At 46.6% G+C, this 19,236-nt stretch overlaps 1 protein-coding gene across 10 annotated transcripts in view; it reads right to left on the reverse strand.

Annotated features, from left to right (window-relative positions):
• The window catches only part of LOC134339423 (lysophosphatidic acid receptor 2-like), a 116,119-nt gene that overhangs the window by 29,232 nt on the left and 67,651 nt on the right, over positions 1 to 19,236 (reverse strand). For 9 of the 10 annotated variants that reach the window (XM_063035908.1, XM_063035911.1, XM_063035910.1 and 6 more), the window contains one exon: positions 11,682 to 12,444. In XM_063035908.1, coding sequence (XP_062891978.1) covers positions 11,682 to 12,423 — 742 coding nt within the window. In that variant the 5' untranslated portion in view covers positions 12,424 to 12,444. Of the gene's footprint in view, positions 1 to 11,681; positions 12,445 to 12,805; positions 13,754 to 19,236 lie in introns of those variants that run through there. The other variant, XM_063035909.1, reaches the window with a different exon arrangement.

Here is a 19,236-nt window from a genome sequence, read left to right on the forward strand (position 1 = left end):
AACGATAGAGTGGAAAAAACAGAAAATGATGTGCTCGTCTGGAACACGGAAAGAAATCAACTCTTGGAGAAAGTGGACGTGTTGGAAAATTTTAGTAGACGTAATAATATTAAAATTGTTGGTCTTAAAGAAAGTATAGAGGGAGGTAATCCAATTGAATTTTTTCAAAGATGGATCCCGAAAACCTTGCAAATGAAAGAGGAAGACCGATCAATTGAAATTGAGCGGGTACATAGAGCTCTAAGACCAAAACCACAAGATGACCAATATCCACGATCAATTTTAATAAAATTCTTAAGATTTCAGGACAAAGAAAGGATTCTACAGGCGGCTGCCCAAGCTGCCAAGAAGAGAAAAGGGCCACTGATGATAGAAGGGAAGAAATTTTTTTACCCTGACATAAGTTATGAACTTTTGAAGAGAAGGAAGAAATTTAATCCAGTGAAAAAAGCCCTATGGGATCACGGTTATCAATTTATATTGTGTTATCCTGCAACCTTGAAGATTTTTTTGCCTGGTGGAGAAAAAAGATCTTTTGATGATCACCGGAAAGCAGAGGAGTTTGTGTGAGATTCTTTGAATATTCACCAGATACAAGAACAAACCCAGGGGACCGAGATGGATTGAAGATGAAGACTGGATCAAGGATTAGGCCTGTTGGATTTTTAGGCGGATGAATATATATATATTATTAATTATATGAGGGAGGGGAAGAAAGGTTAAAATTTGAGGAATATTAGCTGAGAATAATTACATTTTTTTTATATATATACAATTTTTTGTTACGGGGGAGCTGGAAGAAACACTGACCAATCGCTACGTTATTCATGTGTGCAAGCGTGGCAATAGCCACGACCCGCACAATGGAGGGGGGTAGTGTTGTGTATCTTTTCATTCACAACATTAGTGGGGGGGTATTTTGTTTTTTCTTTTTGCCTGGATGATTGGGAGGGAAACACATAGCAACATGGTGAAGTTCAAAGAGATTCGCTAGGGAACTATGAGAGTTGAGAAGCTAAGTAATGTTTTAGATTTTAAGAAATAAATATGAAACATTTTTGAATATTTGGAGCCCTTATTTACAGCTCCGATGATAAAGATCTTGGTCCCTTGGGGAAAGTAACAAATATATATAAAATTTATTTTTAATCCCATGGAGCATGTGCAAACCTTCCAATACTCAGGCAGTTCTTTTTTTTCTCTTTTCTCTTTAGGTAGGAGTATATATCGGGGGGGAGGGTAGATATTATTTTCTCATGTATTCACTTTGAAAACTCAATAAAAATTATATTAAAAAAAATTGGAATGTCATGGTGAGGTTGTATAAGACATTGGTGAGGCCGAATTTGGAGTATTGTGAGCAGTTTTGGTCGCCAAATTACAGGAAGAAATTTGGTTGGAAGAGTGCAAAGAAGGTTTACAAGAATGTTGCCAGGACTTGAGAAACTGAGTTACAGAGAAAGGTTGAATAGGTTAGGACTTTATTCCCTGGAGCGTAGAAGAATGAGGGGAGATTTGATAAAGGTATATAAAATTATGATGGGTATAGATAGAGTGAATGCAAACAGGCTTTTTCCGCTGAGGCTAGGGGAGAATGAGGACATGGGTTAAGGGTGAAAGGGGAAAAGTTTAAAAGGAACATTTGGGGGGGGGGGGATTCTTCACACAGAGTGGTGGGAGTGTGGAATGAGCTGCCAGATGAAGTGTTAAGTTCTAACATTGAAGAAAAACTTGGACAGGTACATGGATGAGAGGTGTGTGGAGGGATATGGTCCAGGTGCAGGTCAGTGGGACTAGGCAGAAAAATGATTCAGCACAGCCAAGAAGGGCCAAAAGGCCTGTTTCTGTGCTGTAATGTTCTATGGTTCTGTGGAATGTTAAACTTGTCTCAGCCTGAGTGAAGGAACAAGGGAGTTGCTCTGCGACCTGGATCAGCTTACAGCTATAAGCAAAGATCAAGAGGGCTGCAGTTTGTTTCTTTTGAAAAAGGAGAAAGACAGTCGCGTGTTTTCCCGTCTTCCTGAATGAAAGACCTGCTTGTTCACTCTCAAGGAAGTGCGGCCCTCGCTGTAACCACCCGACAACTGACAGTCTCCTACAGAGCTGGGACTGTCCTGCAGATTCCTGGCCCAGGGTAGCACTGTTTACCTTGTGAAATTTTAAATAAATCACTTCAATGTTCTTAAAGCTTCACAGACTTGCTGTAATCGTTGGCCCTCCCTATCCCTCTTCCCATAACAGAATTCCGGGGCAGAAGCTGCTGAGCTGGGGATGGACCGGGAGACACTACAGAGAATGAAATAAACGTGCCATAATTACAAACAAAACCAAAAAGGAAATGAGGAATTCCTTCCTTAGAATTTGACAGGGAACTCTGCTACAGGAATGGCCTTGGGAAATGGTGGAGACATTTTCTGAAGAAACTAAATGAGTACAGAGACCCCACTGTTATAAGACTATTGAATGGTTCCCTAGTACAATAATGTGGACTCCTGACCTCACAATCTGCCTTAAGATCTTAAAGCTTATTGTCTACCTGCACTGCCAATTTCTCTGTAGCTGTTGCACTTTATTATGCATTGTCGTAGTTTTACCTTGTTCTACTTCAAAGCGCTGTAGCATGACCCGATCTTTATGACCAGTGTGTAAGACCAGCTTTTCACTGTGCCTTAGTACATGTGACAACAATACACACATTTAACTGAGAGGTAACCGGCAGCTCTATCAGACACTGAGGAGACCTCAGAACTGGGAAGGGAGGCAGGGGGTGGGGCGAGGCCCCAGCACACTGCTCTGATCTCCACAAGTATGTCATTAATTAGAAGCAGCTTGCAGTGGCAGGACAGGTTTGCATATGTTTAAAAGGGGAGGAGAAAATTGGAGATCGTGTTTTGTTTTGGGAAGGACCCAGAGCTGAGGGTCACTGTTAAAAGGCAAACGGGGTGGCAAATTTCTCTCGAGGGTTGAGAATACTTGAAATCTGTTCAAAGGATGGTGAGAGCAGAAGTAGACACACAAGGGCATGGGAGGTTGCCCAGGGTGCACTGAAGTGAGTGGTAACTGAAAGCAGGCATGCAGGTACAGCAGGCTGTGAAGAAAGCTAATGGCATGCTGGCCTTCATAACAAGGGGAATTGAGTATAAGAGCAAAGAGGTCCTTCTGCAACTGTACAGGGCCCTGGTGAGACCACACCTGGAGTATTGTGTGCAGTTTTGGTCTCCAAATTTGAGAAAAGACATTCTTGCTATTGAGGGAGTGCTGCGTAGGTTCACCTTAATTCCCGGGATGGCAGGACTGTCATATGTCTAATGATTGGAGCGACTGGGCTTGTATACTCTGGAATTTAGAAGGCTGAGAGGGGATCTTATTGAAACATTTAAGATTATTAAGGGATTGGACACGCTGCAGGCAGGAAGCACGTTCCCGCTGATGGGTGAGTCCAGAACCAGAGGCCACAGTTTGAGAATTAGGGGTAGGCCATTTAGAACGGAGTTGAGGAAAAACTTTTTCACCCAGAGAGTGGTGGATATATGGAATGCTCTGCCCCAGAAGGCTGTGGAGGCCAAGTCTCTGGATGCTTTCAAAAAAGAGATGGATAGAGCTCTTAAAGGTAGCGGATTCAAAGGTTATGGGGATAAGGCAGGAACTGGATACTGATAGTGGATGATCAGCCATGATCACAGTGAATGGTGGTGCTGGCTCGAAGGGCCAAATGGCCTACTCCTGCACCTATTGTCTATTGTCTACAGCAAATAGGTAAACACCATTGGCCTGCTCCTGCTGTCAGCCAGTGTTGAAAGGCAGGAGGGAGAGGAGACATGAGAATGAACAGCAGAGTTAAACCAAATGGCGTGCTCTAATGTCACATCTCAGGATATTGCAAGGACTCGAGCTATAGGGAGAGCTGGGGCAGGTTACCCCTTTATTCCTTGGAACATAGGAACCTGACAGGACATCTTATTGGTGTGTATAAAATCATGAGGGGCATGGATAGGGTTAATGCACACAGTCTCTTGCGCAGGAAAGGGGAACCAAAATCTAGTGGACATTGAGGAGGAAAAGAGTTAAAAGGGATCTGAGAATAACTTGGGAATGTCAGAGGTAGTTTCTAATATACAGAGTGGTAAGTGCATGGTCAGGGGTGGTGATAGAGGCAAATACATTAGTAGCGGCATTTAAGAAACTGTAAGATACACATGGATGAATGAAAAATGAAGAGCAACGTGGGAGGGAAGGGTTAGATTGGTCCGCAAGGAGGGAAAAAGGGCAGCACAACATTGTGGGCCAAAGGGCCTGTACTGTTCTGTACTATTCTACGTTCACACAGAGGGTGGTGCATTTACAGGGCTGCCAGAGGAAGTGACTGAGACAATAACATTTAAAAGACATTTTACTAAGTCCGTGGGTATGAAAAATTTAAAGAGATTTGGACCAAACGCAGGCAAACGGGAACAGGTTGATGGGCACCGTGGTTAGCAATGACAAGTTCGGCTCAAGGGCCTGTTTCATGCCATATGACTTGATGAGTATTATTCTTCCTGGCCGACACAGGATACCGAGCAGACAGATTACAAGTGCAAATCTTACTGAACTCACTGCGGTTCATATTACCAGAGCAATAATCAGAATACAAGTTCAGTTTCTTCACTATATCCGCGACTGAATCAGCGCTGCTTCTTGACATATACTGAACTCAACAATTTTATTGATTTTATCAATTTTGACATCAATTTGCTCCAACTTCTAGCCTGACTTCAAATTTGCTTGATCCATCTGATAGCCCTCTCCTCTTTCTCAATCTCTCTGTCACCATCTCCTGATGTAGATTATCCACTGATATCGTCTATAAACCTACTGATGATCTTAATTATACCTCTTCCCACCCTGCCTCTTGTTTCTCACTTCCTCCACCTCTTCCGCACCTGTATGAAGCTTTCAATACCAGATCATCTAACGTTCCTCCACCTTCAAAGAATGGGGTTCCCCTTCCACTACCATCGATGCTGCCTGCACCTGCATCTCCTTCGTTTCCCACACGTCTGCCCCCACCCCATCTTTCCACCACCAGAACTGGGATAGAGTTCCTCTTGTCCTTCCCTACTCTTCCACAAGCCTCCAAATCCAGCACATCATTCTCCCGCAAACACAAGGAAATCTGCAGATGCTGGAATTTCAAGCAACAGACACAAAAAATGCTGGTGAATGCAGCAGGCTGGGCAGCATCTATAGGAAGAGGTACAGTCGACGTTTCGGGCCGAGCCCCTTCGTCAGGACAAAGGGTCTCAACCCAAGATGTCGACTGTACCTCTTCCTATAGATGCTGCTTGGCCTGCTGCGTCCACCAGCATTTTTTGTGTGTACATCATTCTCCATAGTTTCCTCAATGGGATCCTACCACTAAACACATCTTTCCCTCCTGGCACTTATGCCTGCAAGTGTGACAAGCGCTACATCTGCCCCTACATCTTCTCCCTCACCAGGGCCCCAAAGCTGAGGCGACACTTTGCCTGCGGATCTGTTGAAGCCATCCACTGTCTCTGGTGCTCCAGTACATTGGCGAGACCTGATTTAAACTGGGGACACCACTTTGCCCAGCACCTTCGCTCCATCCTCCACAAAAGGTGGGATTTCCCAATGGTCACCAGTTCAACTTGACTTCCCGTTCGGACACGTTGGTCCACGGCCTCCTCCACTGTCAGGAAGGGGCCGCTCTCAGGGTGGAGGAGCAAAACCTCATATTCCATCTGGGTAGCCTCCAACCTGAGGACAAGAAAACTGATCTTGTTAACTTCCGGTTACACCTCCCCCTCCCCCTTCTCTCCTCTTCCATTCCCCATTCTGGCTTGTGGAATGCACTGCCAGCGAAGGTGGTAGAGACAGATACCATAGGGCCTTTTAAGAGACTCTTAGGTTGGTACATGGAGCTTAGAAAAGTAGAGGTCAATGCAGATGGGAAACTCTACACAGTTTCTAGAGTAGGTTACATGGTCAGCACAATATTGTGGGCCGAAGGGCCTGTAATGTGTTTCTATGTTTTCTCCTAACTGCTGTCAGTTCCCTCTGGTGCCCCTACTTCTTCCCTTTCCACTATGGTCCACTGTTCTGCCCTATCAGATTCTTTGATCTTAAGCCTTTCACCTCTTCGACCTATAACCTCTCAGCTTCTTACTTCACCCAACATCCCCCTCACCTGGTTTCAGTTATTACCTGCTGGTTTGTATTCCTTCCCCTCCCTCAACCTTTTCATTCTTTCTTCCCCCTTCCTCTTCAGTCCTGATGAAGGGCCTCACCGGATATGTTGACTTGTTTATTCCTCTCCATAGATGCTGCCCGACTTGCCATTTCCTCCAGCATTTTGTGGGTTGCTCTGGATTTCAAGTATCTGCAGAACCTCTTGTGTTTACAGGTCAGTTTATCTACTTCTTCTTTGTTATGTTAACTTTAAAATAGCTTCTTTATTACGTTAATCTTCTAAACTGCTGCGTATGTGGATTAAAATGGCTCCTATGTTATAAATGCTGAGAAAGTCTAGCTAGAAACTTGCTTGGGTTAATACAGATGGCAGGGTGCTATTAGCCAATGTGTGTTCATGTATCATTTCTTGGGGTGATAATGCTGTCACATACGACTGGGAACGGGGGTTTTTGGTGGGGAGTCGGACGAGAGACCGGGAGGACGACGGACGTGCGAGAAGGCTCCGGGTGGTCCCGAGCTGTGAGTCGACAGAGTCTGGGTGGTCCCAAAGAAATTCCTGAGCTCCAACTTGTGCACGAAGAACCTGAACTTTGGTAAGTCTGGCGCCTTTTTCCATTCCTTCTTTTTTCTGTGTTGAACTTATATATAGACATAGACTTAGTAATAGCTATAAAGTGTATTTGGTAAAACGTACTGTGTGTGCCGGCTGATGATTGATGTTTGGGATTGATCTGGGTGGCAGTGGTACAGCAACCGACCCAACAGGAAACGTCCAGGCAGGCGCCGGGCGGGATTTCCCCTAGATATATACGAGCCAATATAGCTGAGTGTTACATACTGAACACCCACCAGAAACACTCAGGCAATTCCACAGCCTACCTCTCCCTCAGGAGTGACCCTGTCTCGGCAACATTAACCCTGAGTCTGATCCATTTTGGCTCCTTGCTAGGTAGAGCCTCACTGCCCAAACCCTCCTTGAGGTTTACATAGTATCTTGGCTTTTTCTCAAGCTTAATGGGCTAGTCCTTACCCTCTCAGTGAATTAACAGAACTAAAGCAACCACTTTGGTACAAGCAAATTTGAAGTTAATTGTGTTTGAATCTCAAGGGGAAATCTTGCTGCGCAAAGTTGTTTCTTGCAAGTGTAAGGGGTTTCTTTTTTTATGTCACTGCGTAGTCTAATTAAAATGGTTTCTTTGTTATGTTATAATTGAACGGGCTTCTTTGTTATGTTAACTGCTGAGGAAGTCCTTCCCGCTAGCAGTTTGTTTGGATTATGTTATTGATAAGAGGATGAATGAGCCAATTGCGATAGTTGTTGTGCTTTTGGTGTGTCTGTAAGATATTGTATGCGTGGGGTTTTGGGGGGGAAGGCGGGAGAGGGAGACAGAGGATGGACCAGGTGCTGTGAGTCCGCTAACGGGGTTGGACCCCAAGTGGGGCATTCGGCGAGGAGAGGAGATGGAGACAGACTCGTGTGGAGCGTCTGGTCGACCACCGTTGTTGGTCCAGACGGCCAGTTGAGGTGGTCCGGGGGGGTCGCAGGGTGAAGAAGAAGGGTCCCGAGCTCCAACTGTTCGTGCACGAAGAGATTTAACTTTGATAAGTGTGGCGCCTTTGATTTTCCTTTTATATTTTATTCTCTATTAAATATATAGTTCCAGTAACATCTATAAACTGTAAATCATTTAATCGTATCTGGTGTATTGTCTGTTATTTGGCCGGGGTGGGGTACATCACACAGCATCCACACAAACTGATTACCCAGTTTGCCGGGGCCAAGGGCCGTTTTCCTAGACGACAGCGAGCCAAGCGACCCTGAGGGTGGCCGGGGGACTACACAAGGAATTCAGAGGAAAATTTAGCTCTGGTAATGTGGTGGTGGGGTGGGGGAGAATCTGACTGATGTAATGCTATATAGCGTGGAAGATGTCCTTCAAGTGTTGACACAGCTGGGCTCTAGGAAGTGTTTATTAGTAGTCAGCAAAGTTCGACAAATAGCAATGAGATCACAGTTATACAAATTCAGGGAGAAATAATGACCAACTCCCTACCCTCACAATGGTGCACCCAGCCAGTCGTACTTTAGTTTAAAATTAGGCACCCTGAATACTGCTCTCCCAATAACATCTCACTCCCACATGTTGCATGATCTCAGTGGTTCCAGCATTGCTTGCTCCCATCTGATATACGCAGATACACACCAAAGAGCAAACAATTACTAAAAATACACCACTTGAGAGGTTGTTGTTCCACGTGGAGCCCAGGGAACTGTAAAGGCCTCATTAAGTCTCAAGCAGTAATCTCAACAAAAACACAAACCACAACCGCTGTTGTATTTTGCTTCGCTATCCTGACAAGAGACAGTGGAGGAGCTGCAAGAAAACACACCCCAGCTTGGGTTTGAGCCAAGACAGACCTGGATTGCTCAATACATTCCCCACCACAGGAAAACAGTCCGTGCCCATCGAGTCTGGAAGAATTACTCCTCAATTGCAAATCTAGAGATGGCCAGAAATAACCAGTTATTTAGGACAGTCCCATTTCTGGCTCCTTGGTTCAAAACCACACAGTTCCTCAAGACTCATCCAGGCACTTAAACGTGCATGAGTTTCACTACTTTACCTCCTGTCCCAAAATAAATCTCAGTAAATCATGTTTCGGTAAAGCTTCTAAAACTTAGGCAAACTTCTATAGATACACCATGGGGAGAATCTTGGCCTGGTATGTTAATACCAATGACCAAGAATGGAAAGGCCTACAAAAAGTCGTGGATACAGCCAACTCCATCACGGAAAAAGCCCTTGCCATCATCGAGCTCAACTACAAGGAGCACTGCCTCCAGAAAGCAGCATCCTTCATCAAGAACCCCCACCATCGAGGCCGTGCTCTCTTCTCGCTGCTGCCATCGGGAAGGAGGTACAGGAGTTTTAGTTCCCACACTGTCAGGTTCAAGGACAGTTAGGCTCTGAACCAGTAGGGATAACTTAAATTACAGAGTCATAGAAAGGTACAGCACAGAAACAGGCCTTTCAGCCCATCTAATCTATGCCAAACCATTTAAACCACCCAGTCCCATCAACCTGAACCCAGACCACAGCCCTCCACGTACCCATCCAAACTTCTCTTAAACATTGAAATCAACCTTTCACTCTTAACGCACGGCCTCTGGCTGAAGTCTCACCCAACCTCAGTGGAAAAAACCCTATGTATACCCCTCATAATTTTGTATACCTCTATCAAATCTCCACTCAATATTCTACATTCTAACAAATAAAGTCCAAACCTATTCAATCTTTCCGCGTAACTCAAGCCCTCCGGACCCGGCAACATCGTTGTTAATTTTCTCTGCGCTCTTTCAACCTTATTTACATCCTTCCTGTAGGTTGGTGACCAAGAGAGACAACTCTCCAAATTAGGCCTTACCAAAGTCTTACACAATTTCAACAAAAAAAAATCCCAGCACCTTGAAGGACACAGGTCACTGATCCCTGGGGGGTTTTGCTCCTCAGACACACTAATTTCCTAATAATAATTTTTCATTCATGCCAAGTTCTGAGAACTTGTCACATTTCCATATCAGATCCCATGACCACGATTTTTCCCCATCAATCACATGATCCATGCTGCATTAACTGCATGAAATGTGGATCCTATTAAATTTAAATCATTAATAATAGACAACAAGCAGTGACCTGGAATTAGCCCTGCAAAACCCGACTTCAGCCTTGCTATCACCTAACCCCCATTTGGCCAGTTCTCATTGTACTCTGATCAGTTTATAATGTGAGACCTTCTCAAATGCCTCACTAAATTCCCACGTAAGCAACTGCACATACAACACAACACCTCCCCACTCAGTTCTCCTTGTCGCTGTCCCACTCAAATTAGTTCAGCACATTTTCTATAACAAACCGTGCTGTCCTTGATTTGAAGTGATTATTTAGACTATTCTTCAGATGTTTTCTCAGTAATTTTCTATCACTGAGGTCAGGCAAAGGTATTTATTACTGCCTCAGTACACTGATATGAAGAAGTGATGCATCTGGATGGCATGCAAAACAATATTTTTCACTACGCCTCAACACATGTGACAACGATAAACCAACTTATAAAAAGCCCTGGACTCCACATTTGTCTTGAACCGATGTTTTACTCTTCCTCGTTCCGTCACCCTCTCTTGCCTGAAGACAGTCACTGCATTCAGTATGTTTGTTTCTTCACAGTCCATATCCCAGAATCCAAGATCATACTATATCCTCCCAAAGAGCATCACTTGGCACTTCAGGATTAGATTCCGTCCAGCATTGCTTCATCTATCTTGCACGCTGAGAAGCAACTTTCTCCTATCACCACCATCCTCACTGATAACCGCCCCATCAATATTCGCACCCTCTGCAAACGTACCAGTCATAGCTCTGACATTCACCTCTATAGTTAACGTACACCACAAACTGTAAGGGTCCCAGCACTGATTCCCGGGGCCACGGGGGAGAGGGGAGGGGAGAGTGGGTGGAGGACGGGCTGGAAGGGAGTGGGGGGAAGGGAATTAGGGGGGAGTGGGGGGGAGGAAGGAGAGGGAGGAAGGAGAGGAGGGAAGGAGAGGAGGGAAGGAGAGGGGGAAGGAGAGGAGGGAAGGAGAGGAGGGAAGGAGAGGAGGGAAGGAGAGGAGGGAAGGAGAGGAGGGAAGGAGAGGGGGGAAGGAGAGGGGGGAAGGAGAGGGGGGAAGGAGAGGGGGGAAGGAGAGGGGGGAAGGAGAGGGGGGAAGGAGAGGGGGAAGGAGAGGGGGAAGGAGAGGGGGAAGGAGAGGGGGAAGGAGAGGGGGAAGGAGAGGGGGAAGGAGAGGGGGAAGGAGAGGGGGAAGGAGAGGGGGAAGGAGAGGGGGAAGGAGAGGGGGGAAGGAGAGGGGGGGAAGGAGAGGGGGGGAAGGAGAGTGGGGAAGGAGAGGGAGGGATGGAGCAGGGGGATGGAGGGAGGTGGAGAGGTGGAAAGGCGGGGGGGCGGAGTGGCGGGGGCAGAGGGGCGGGGAGTCGGGGTGGGGAGAGGCAGAGGGGGAATGGGCAGATACTGATACAAATTTACTGACGTCATATGATCATTTTATGATCCTCTGGGATCCATCTGTCCAATGCCCATTATTCAAAGGGATTTCTCAAGGCTTTGATGACCCCTCACCTGGTCTTTCCTGCCTTTGTCCCAGGTTCCCTGGTGACTCACAGTGCTGACCTCAGGGTCTGACCCCTTTTGTTTACCTATTTGTCTTGGATTTGAAGACTGGTTGGGACTCTGGAACTACCAGTGAATGCAGCAGGAATTGCTACTCTCGAGATTAGAACTAGCATGATAAATTTGCAGACAAGCCTGACAGACACTGGATTTGCTAACGGCGTGCGGGAGGGGGAAAAGCTGCGTGATACAGGTGTGGAGGGTGCATGCACTACAGTACACCCAGTATGACTTATCTCTATAAAGAACAGCAGACTCACTCAGAATGATGACTACAGTCTTCATGAGGTTCATCATGGTCTCCTTGTGCCTGGAGTGAAACGTGTGCTGGGACATCCTCTGCACTTTGTGCTGGACGTAACAGAATATTCGCATGTACACCAGCAGCATGACACAGAAGATCACCAGGTTGGAGATGGCCCAGAAAACCAGGTAGCTGCGGCTGTAGAGAGGAGCCATCCGCGAGCAGGTGTCCAGGCTGCACACGCAGTTCCAGCCCATCTGGGGGATGAGCCCCATAACGATGGCGGTGACCCAAATGCAGACAATGAGGAAGGTCACACGCTGGTTGCTCATGTTGCTGTGCAGCTGCATCTGGAAGACGGTCTGGTGGCGCTCCACAGCGACGGCCAGCAGGTTGGCGACAGAGGCCGTCAGGCTGGTGTCGATCAGCCCCTGCCGCAGGAACCAGGTCTGCACCGTCAGCTCCGCGGTGCGCGGGCCCGTGTGAAACATGAGGTACGTGTAGGCCACACCAGAGAAGAAGTCCGTAGCAGCCAGGTTGGCCAGCAGGTAGAAGATGGGCTGGTGGAAGCGGCGGTTCAGGGCTATGGCTGCGATGACCAGCGTGTTGGCCAGTATGACTATCAGACACACCAAGAGGCCCAGGGTAACCACCAGCACGTCCTTCGTCCGCCACTTGTCAGTCAAGTTTTTGTTGGCTGATCTGTAGAAGAAGGGGATGGTCTGGTTGTAGTAGCAGGTATCCATGGCTCCTTCCATCTCAGCTGGGATCAAGTGCACCTGCAACGAAAAACAGCATCAGGTCCACTCTTATCAGTGTCACTCACCACGTAAAGAGGGTGCCCCCAGGCTAGAAAAGCACAATTCTAAACCACCCCGCTCTCCCTAACACCGGTGCTGGGGGAATTATTGGATAAGTAATGTTTTGAAGAGAATGAGATTGATCAGGAATAGCCAGCGAGGAAATCTTGTTGGACCAATTTGATTAAAGCGTTGATTGTGCGTGTCAGTGCAGAGTCGTTGATGTGGTCTTCACAAAAAAGGGCCTTAATGGATCTCGCATGGGAGACTGGTCCAAAAGGATACCGCCCTGGGACAATCTGACAAACTACAGCGTGTAAAATCGTTATTAATCTCCTACCTTAGCTTGCTGGTACTTTCATATAGTCACTTATGTACATGCAATTGCTCAACAAGGCTTTCAGTAACTCTAGTATAAGCTGATTCTGTATTTTTCTAGAAGTTTCTCTGGAGCAGATGTCACACCACTAAATCTGGCTATTCCATAGGTTATTCTAATCACTGGAATGTATTGTTTTTGTCTAGTCTGAGCTCATTTTTAAGAATTGGGACAACCATGACTTTTTTTGTTCTTTGTCTATTTTTCTTCTGTCCATACTTTCTTATATCGCTCAATAAATGACTCAAATAAGCAAAATGTATTATGCCTCATACTTGACTTTCAAATAACCTCTGGATCAATATCACCAAGATCAGACACCAATCTGAGATTGTCTTGATCACAGGAGAGAGGGTGACAGTGAAGGGTTGTTTTTGTGACTGGAGGCCCGTGACCAGTCATGTCCCAGAGAGATCCTTGCTGTTTGCACTACCCATTAATGCAAATATCTAATCAGCCAAACATGTAGAAGCAACATAAAAGCATGCAGACATGGTCAAGAAGCTCAGTTGTTGATCAGACCAAACATCAGAATGGGGAAGCAATGTGATCTAAGTGACTTTGATTATGGAATGATTGTTGGTGCCAGATGGGGTGGTTTGCGTATGTCAGAAACTGAACTGGGATTTTTAAGCACTCAAGATAATCTCCAGCGTTTACAGAAAATGGTGCAAGAAAAAAAAAGACACCCAGTGAGTGATAGTATGGTGGGCAAGAATGACTTGATAACGAGAGAGGTCGGAGGAGAATGGCCAGACTGGTTCAAGCTGACAGGAAAGTGACAGTAACTCAAGTAACCACATGTTACAACAGTGGCGTGCAGAAGAGCATCTCTGAATGCACAACACATCAAAGCTTGAAGTGGATGGGCTACAGCAGCAGACAACAAACCTACAGTGCATTCAGTGGCTATTTCATTAGGTACAGGAGATACCTACTAAAGTGGCCATCGAATGTACATTAATGATGTAAGTGCCCCAGGTATAATCATTCAGTTCGCATTCAATAGAAAAATTAGTGCCATGTTGGTTGTGAGGAGGGTAGACTTCAGCTACGGACTGAGTTTAACAAGATGGGCAGGGAAATGTAAAAGGTGGTACATGTTGGAAGACTGGATGGATCCTAGGGTCCTGAGGAACAGAGAGGTCTTAGTGCAATGATCCCTTGCAGTCAGGACAGATCAATAAGGTGAAGGTGGCGTATAGAAAATGCTTGTCTTCACGAGCTGGGACATATACCACACAGCGGGTAGGTTATGGTACAACAAAGGTATGGTCCATCGTTCTGGTCACCACACTACAGGAAGGATGGGATTACATTGGAGAGGGTGGAGGGGAGATTCACCAGGATATTCCCAGGGATTCAGCTGTGAGGAGAGACAGGTTAGTCTGAAGCAACAAGGGTGCTGATACAGGGTTTTGACCCAAAAAGTCAATAGTTCCCTGCTTGACCCTCTGAGGACAGACTAGCCAAGAATATAAAGCAGGATATCAAAGGTTTTTTTAGTTATTTAAAGAGGAAAAGCAGGGGGAGAGTTGATGATGAACCATTGGAAAATGATGCTGGTGAGGTAGTAATGGGGGACAAAAAAAGGCAGATGAATCTAACGGGTACTTTGCATCTGTCTTCACTGTGGAAGGCACAGCAGAGGTCTGTGAGTCTCGGAGCAGGAATGAGTGTGATTAAAAGAGCGCTAGGCAAACTCAAGATGTAGAAACTACAGAAAGGGTGCAGAGGAGATTTACAAGGATGTTGCCTGGATTGGGGAGCATGCCTTATGAGAATAGGTTGAGTGAACTTGGCCTTTTCTCCTTGGAGCGACGGAGGATGACAGGTGACCTGATAGAGGTGTATAAGATGATGAGAGGCATTGATCTTGTGGATAGTCAGATGCTTTTCCCCAGGGTTGAAATGGCTAACATGAGAGGGCACAGTTTTAAGTTGCTTGGAAGTAGGTACAGAGATGTCAGGGATAGTTTTTTTATGCAGAGAGTGGTGAGTGTGTGGAATGGGCTGCTGGCGACAGTGGATACAATAGGGTCTTTTAAGAGACACTTGGGTAGGTACATAGAGCTTGGAAAAATAGAGGGTTATGGGTAAATCTAGGTAATTTCTAAAGTAAGTACATGTTCGGCACAGCATTGTGGGCCGAAGGGCCTGTATTGTGCTGTAGGTTTTCTATGTTTCCATGTTCTATGTCTTAAGCTGGATAAGTCACCTGGACCAGATGGCTACATTCCAGAGTCCTGACAGAGGTTGCTGGAGAGATAGCAGATGACATTGGTCATGATCTTTCAAGAATCACTTGATTCTATCATGGTCCCGAGGGACTGGAAGATTGCAAATGTCACTCCACTCTTTAAGAAGGGAGGATGGCAAATGAAAGGAAATTATAGGCCAATTAGCCTAACCTCAACGGTAGGAAAAATGTTGGAGTCTATTATTAAGGATGAGATTTTGAGGTACTTGGAGACTGAAGATAAAATAAGTCAAAGTTAGCATGTATTCTGTAAAGTAAATCTTGCCTGACAAACCTGTTAGAGCTCTTTGAGGAAGTGAAAGCAGGACGGGCAAGGGAGGGGCAGTGGATGTCATTTACTTGGATTTTCAGAAGGCATTTGATAAGGTGACACATCAGGCTGCTTAACAAGATTAAATCCGATGACGTTACAGGAAAGATACTGGCATAGATAGCAGAATGGCTGACAGGCAGGAGGCAACGAGTGGGAATAAAAGGGGGCCTTTTCTGGTTGGCTGCTGGTGACTAGTGGTATTCCTCAGGGGTCAGTATAGGAACCGCTGCTTTTCACATTGTTTATCAATGATTTAGATCATGGAATTGCAATGCGATTGCAGCAGGGACTCACACAAATCGTAAGAATGAGCAAAAAAGTGGCAGGTGGAATACAGTGTTGGGAAATATATGATAATGCATTTTGGTAAAAGGAACAGTAGTGGAGACTATTATCTAAATGAGGAGAAGGTTCGAACATCAGTGGTACAGAAGGATTTAGCAATCTTTGCGCAAGACTCTCTCAGAAGGTTACTTTACAGGTTGAGTCTGTGGTAAGGAAGGCAAATGCAATGTTGCCACTTATTTCAAGGGGAGTACTCTGTGTACATACATCTATTGACGCTTCTGGACACATCTTCAGTGATGTTCCTGGAATCATCGGGTGTTTCGGGTCTTTCAACATCATACACCCTCCTCCAGGTGACCCAGCCGGGGCTGATCAGACCCCAGCTTGTGTCCAGATGCCTAGCTACTTATGACCCCATGGCTGCCCTCTTTTGAGCTACAGCCATCTTGAGGCCCTCTCTGCTGCATCGGTGGTACTGCGGATAGCTCTCCTCTTCCTCTCTCCCTCGATGCCCAAAATGCTGAAGGCTCTAACTAAAGAACTGGCTATGAATCCCCTACAACTAACCTCCACTGGGAGACACCTCGCTCTCCATCCAGCCTGTAGAATATAACAGCAAGGAGATAATGTTGGACCTTTAAGAGACTTGTCAAGCTGCACTTAGAGTACTGCCAATAGGTTTGGGCCCCGTTATCTCAGAAAGGATGTGTTGTCATTAGAGAGAGTCTGGAGGAGGTTCATGAGGATAATTCTGGGAATGAGGAGCGTCTGGCAGCTTTGGGTCTGTACTCACTGGAATTTAGAAGAATGTGGGAGGGAGGGGGAGAATCCCATTGAAACCTACTGAATGTTGAATGGTCCAGATACGGTGGATGTGGAGAGGATGTTTCCATTGGTGGGGATATCTAGAACTAGAGGGCACAGCCTCAAAATTGAGGGGCAACCCTTTAGAACAGAGGTAAGGAGGAATATTTTTAGCCAGAGTAATGAATCTGTGGAATGCTCTGCCACTGACTGCAGTGGATGCCAAGTTCCGCGTGTAAGGCGGAAGTTGATAGTTTCCTGATCGGTCAGGGTATCAAAGGATATGGCGAGAAGGCAGGTGTGTGAGGTTGAGTGGGATCTGGGATCAGCCATGATGGAATGGTGGAACAGACTCGATGGGCTGAATGGCCTAATTCTGCTTCTGTGTCTTATGGTCTTGATCAGGGGTTCCCCACCATCTTTATACCATGGACCCCTACCATTAACTGAAGGGTCCATGGTTGGCAGGAAACATTCCCCCAGCAGAGAGGGCACATGTTAGGGATGGCACAGGAGGTTCAGTTGGAAGGAGAGGATTTATTTTCACCACATGGCGGTGGGATTCAAATCTGGAAATATCTGAGTGAAGATAAAGGCAAGTATTCTCAAAACACAAACATGAGAAAAATCTGCAGATGCTGGAAACCCAAAGAAAGACACACGAAATGCTGGAGGAACCCAGCAGGCCAGGTAGCATCTATGGAAAAGAGTACAGTCGACGGTTTAGGCTGAGATTATTCATTGGGTCCTGAAACAACGACTGTGTACTTTGTTTTATAGACGCAGCCTGACCCACCGAGTTTCTCCAGCATTTTGTGTGTGCTATTCACAAAAAGAGTTATGTAATTAGATGATATTTGCAAGAGCAACGCAGGGATGGTACTGCCCAGTGCTGGAGAATGAGATAGATTCTCAAATGTCCAGTTTGGATACAGTGGGCAGAAGAGAATGCTTCCATCCTGAATGGATGACAAGAGACAGTCTCTCCTCTCCACCTCAAAAATAAATTTCTGCTCTTAATATTGTCATTCATAACTGTCCTGACTGGAACTTGCAGAACATAAACGAGCTGGATGACAACATCAATGGGATAGGGAGGAAATGACGATGGGGTGGGAGAAGAGATTGGGAGGAGGGGGAAGGGGGGAGGGAAGAGGGGGAAGGGGGGAGGGAAGAGGGGGAAGGGGGAGGGAAGAGGGGGAAGGGGAAGGGGAGGGGGAGGGAGAAAGGGGAAGGGGAGGGGGAGGGGGAAAGGGGAAGGGGAGGGGGAAAGGGGAAGGGGAGGGGAAGGGGAGGCGGAAGGGGAGGGGGAAGGGGAGGGGGAAGGGGAGGCGGAAGGGGAGGCGGAAGGGGAGGGGGAAGGGGGGAAGGGGAGGGGGAAGGGGAGGGGGAAGGGGAAGGGGGAAGGGGGAAGAAGAGAAGGAGGGGAAGGGGAAGAAGAGAAGGAGGGGAAGGGGGAAGAAGAGAAGGAGGGGAAGGGAGGAGGATGGGAGTGGAAGGGGAGTGGAGGGGTCTAGAGTGGGAGGAGAGAGAGAGGAGCTGCAAGGGCTTGGACTGGTGGTCGTTACCTGGACGGGATACCGAGGCCACAGGGGCTCTGATTTCAGGTGTCTCCAGCAAAAGGCAGTACAGTACAGGGAAGTTGGTGATGGTCAAACCGAGCGGGCGGAAGTCAGGGTATAGTCAGCGGTTTGGATTAGATCAGCTACAGTGAGCACAGGCCAACTGAAAGCCAATCTCTCCACAGAGAGAGTGATGGGCAAGTGGAATGAAGGCACAGTGAGTACAATTACAACAGTTAAAGACATTTGAACAGATACAGAGATAAGAAAGATTTAGATGGATGAGGGCCAAATACAAACAGGATGATATCATGGATGTGTTGGTCCAGTTCTCTGCTATATAATGGCGCGACTCTAACTCTTAGTAATGCTGAGTTTCTCCAGCACATGTGGTTTTTACTTGCAGCTGTAAATGTGGGACAGGAGGTTATAATCAGAATTGAGCAACCAGTGAAATCAGCTGGACCGATTTTTCTGTCTCACCTGTCTCTTATCCCCATATCTTTATCTCTTTAGTCTAGTCTCCTCCAAAAATGCCACAACCACTCACAAACTCTATGTCGCTTCCTGTTAGATAAGGCAATATTATGCATGCGTCACACATCAAAGTTGCTGGTGAACGCAGCAGGCCAGGCAGCATCTCTAGGAAGAGGTACAGTCGACGTTTCAGGCCGAGACCCTTCGTCAGGACTAACTGAAGGAAGAGTGAGTAAGGGATTTGAAAGTTGGAGGGGGAGGGGGAGATCCAAAATGATAGAAGACCGGAGGGGGAGGGATAGAGCCAAGAGCTGGACAGGTGATAGGCAAAAGGGATACGAGAGGATCATGGGACAGGAGGTCTGGGAAGAAAGACAAGGGTGGGGGGGAACCCAGAGGATGGGCAAGGGGTATATTCAGAGGGACAAAAAGGAGAGTGAGAGAAAGAATGTGTGCATAAAAATAAGTAACAGATGGGGTACGAGGGGGAGGTGGGGCCTTAGCAGAAGTTAGAGAAGTCGATGTTCATGCCATCAGGTTGGAGGCTACCCAGACGGAATATAAGGTGTTGTTCCTCCAACCTGAGTGTGGCTGAGAGCTCTTGGCTCTATCCCTCCCCCTCCTGTCTTCTCCTATCACTTTGGATCTCCCCCTCTCCCTCCAACTTTCAAATCCCTTACTCACTCTT

The sequence above is a fragment of the Mobula hypostoma genome, chromosome 29, assembly GCF_963921235.1.
Source record: "Mobula hypostoma chromosome 29, sMobHyp1.1, whole genome shotgun sequence".
Classification (NCBI taxonomy): Eukaryota; Metazoa; Chordata; class Chondrichthyes; order Myliobatiformes; family Myliobatidae; genus Mobula; species Mobula hypostoma.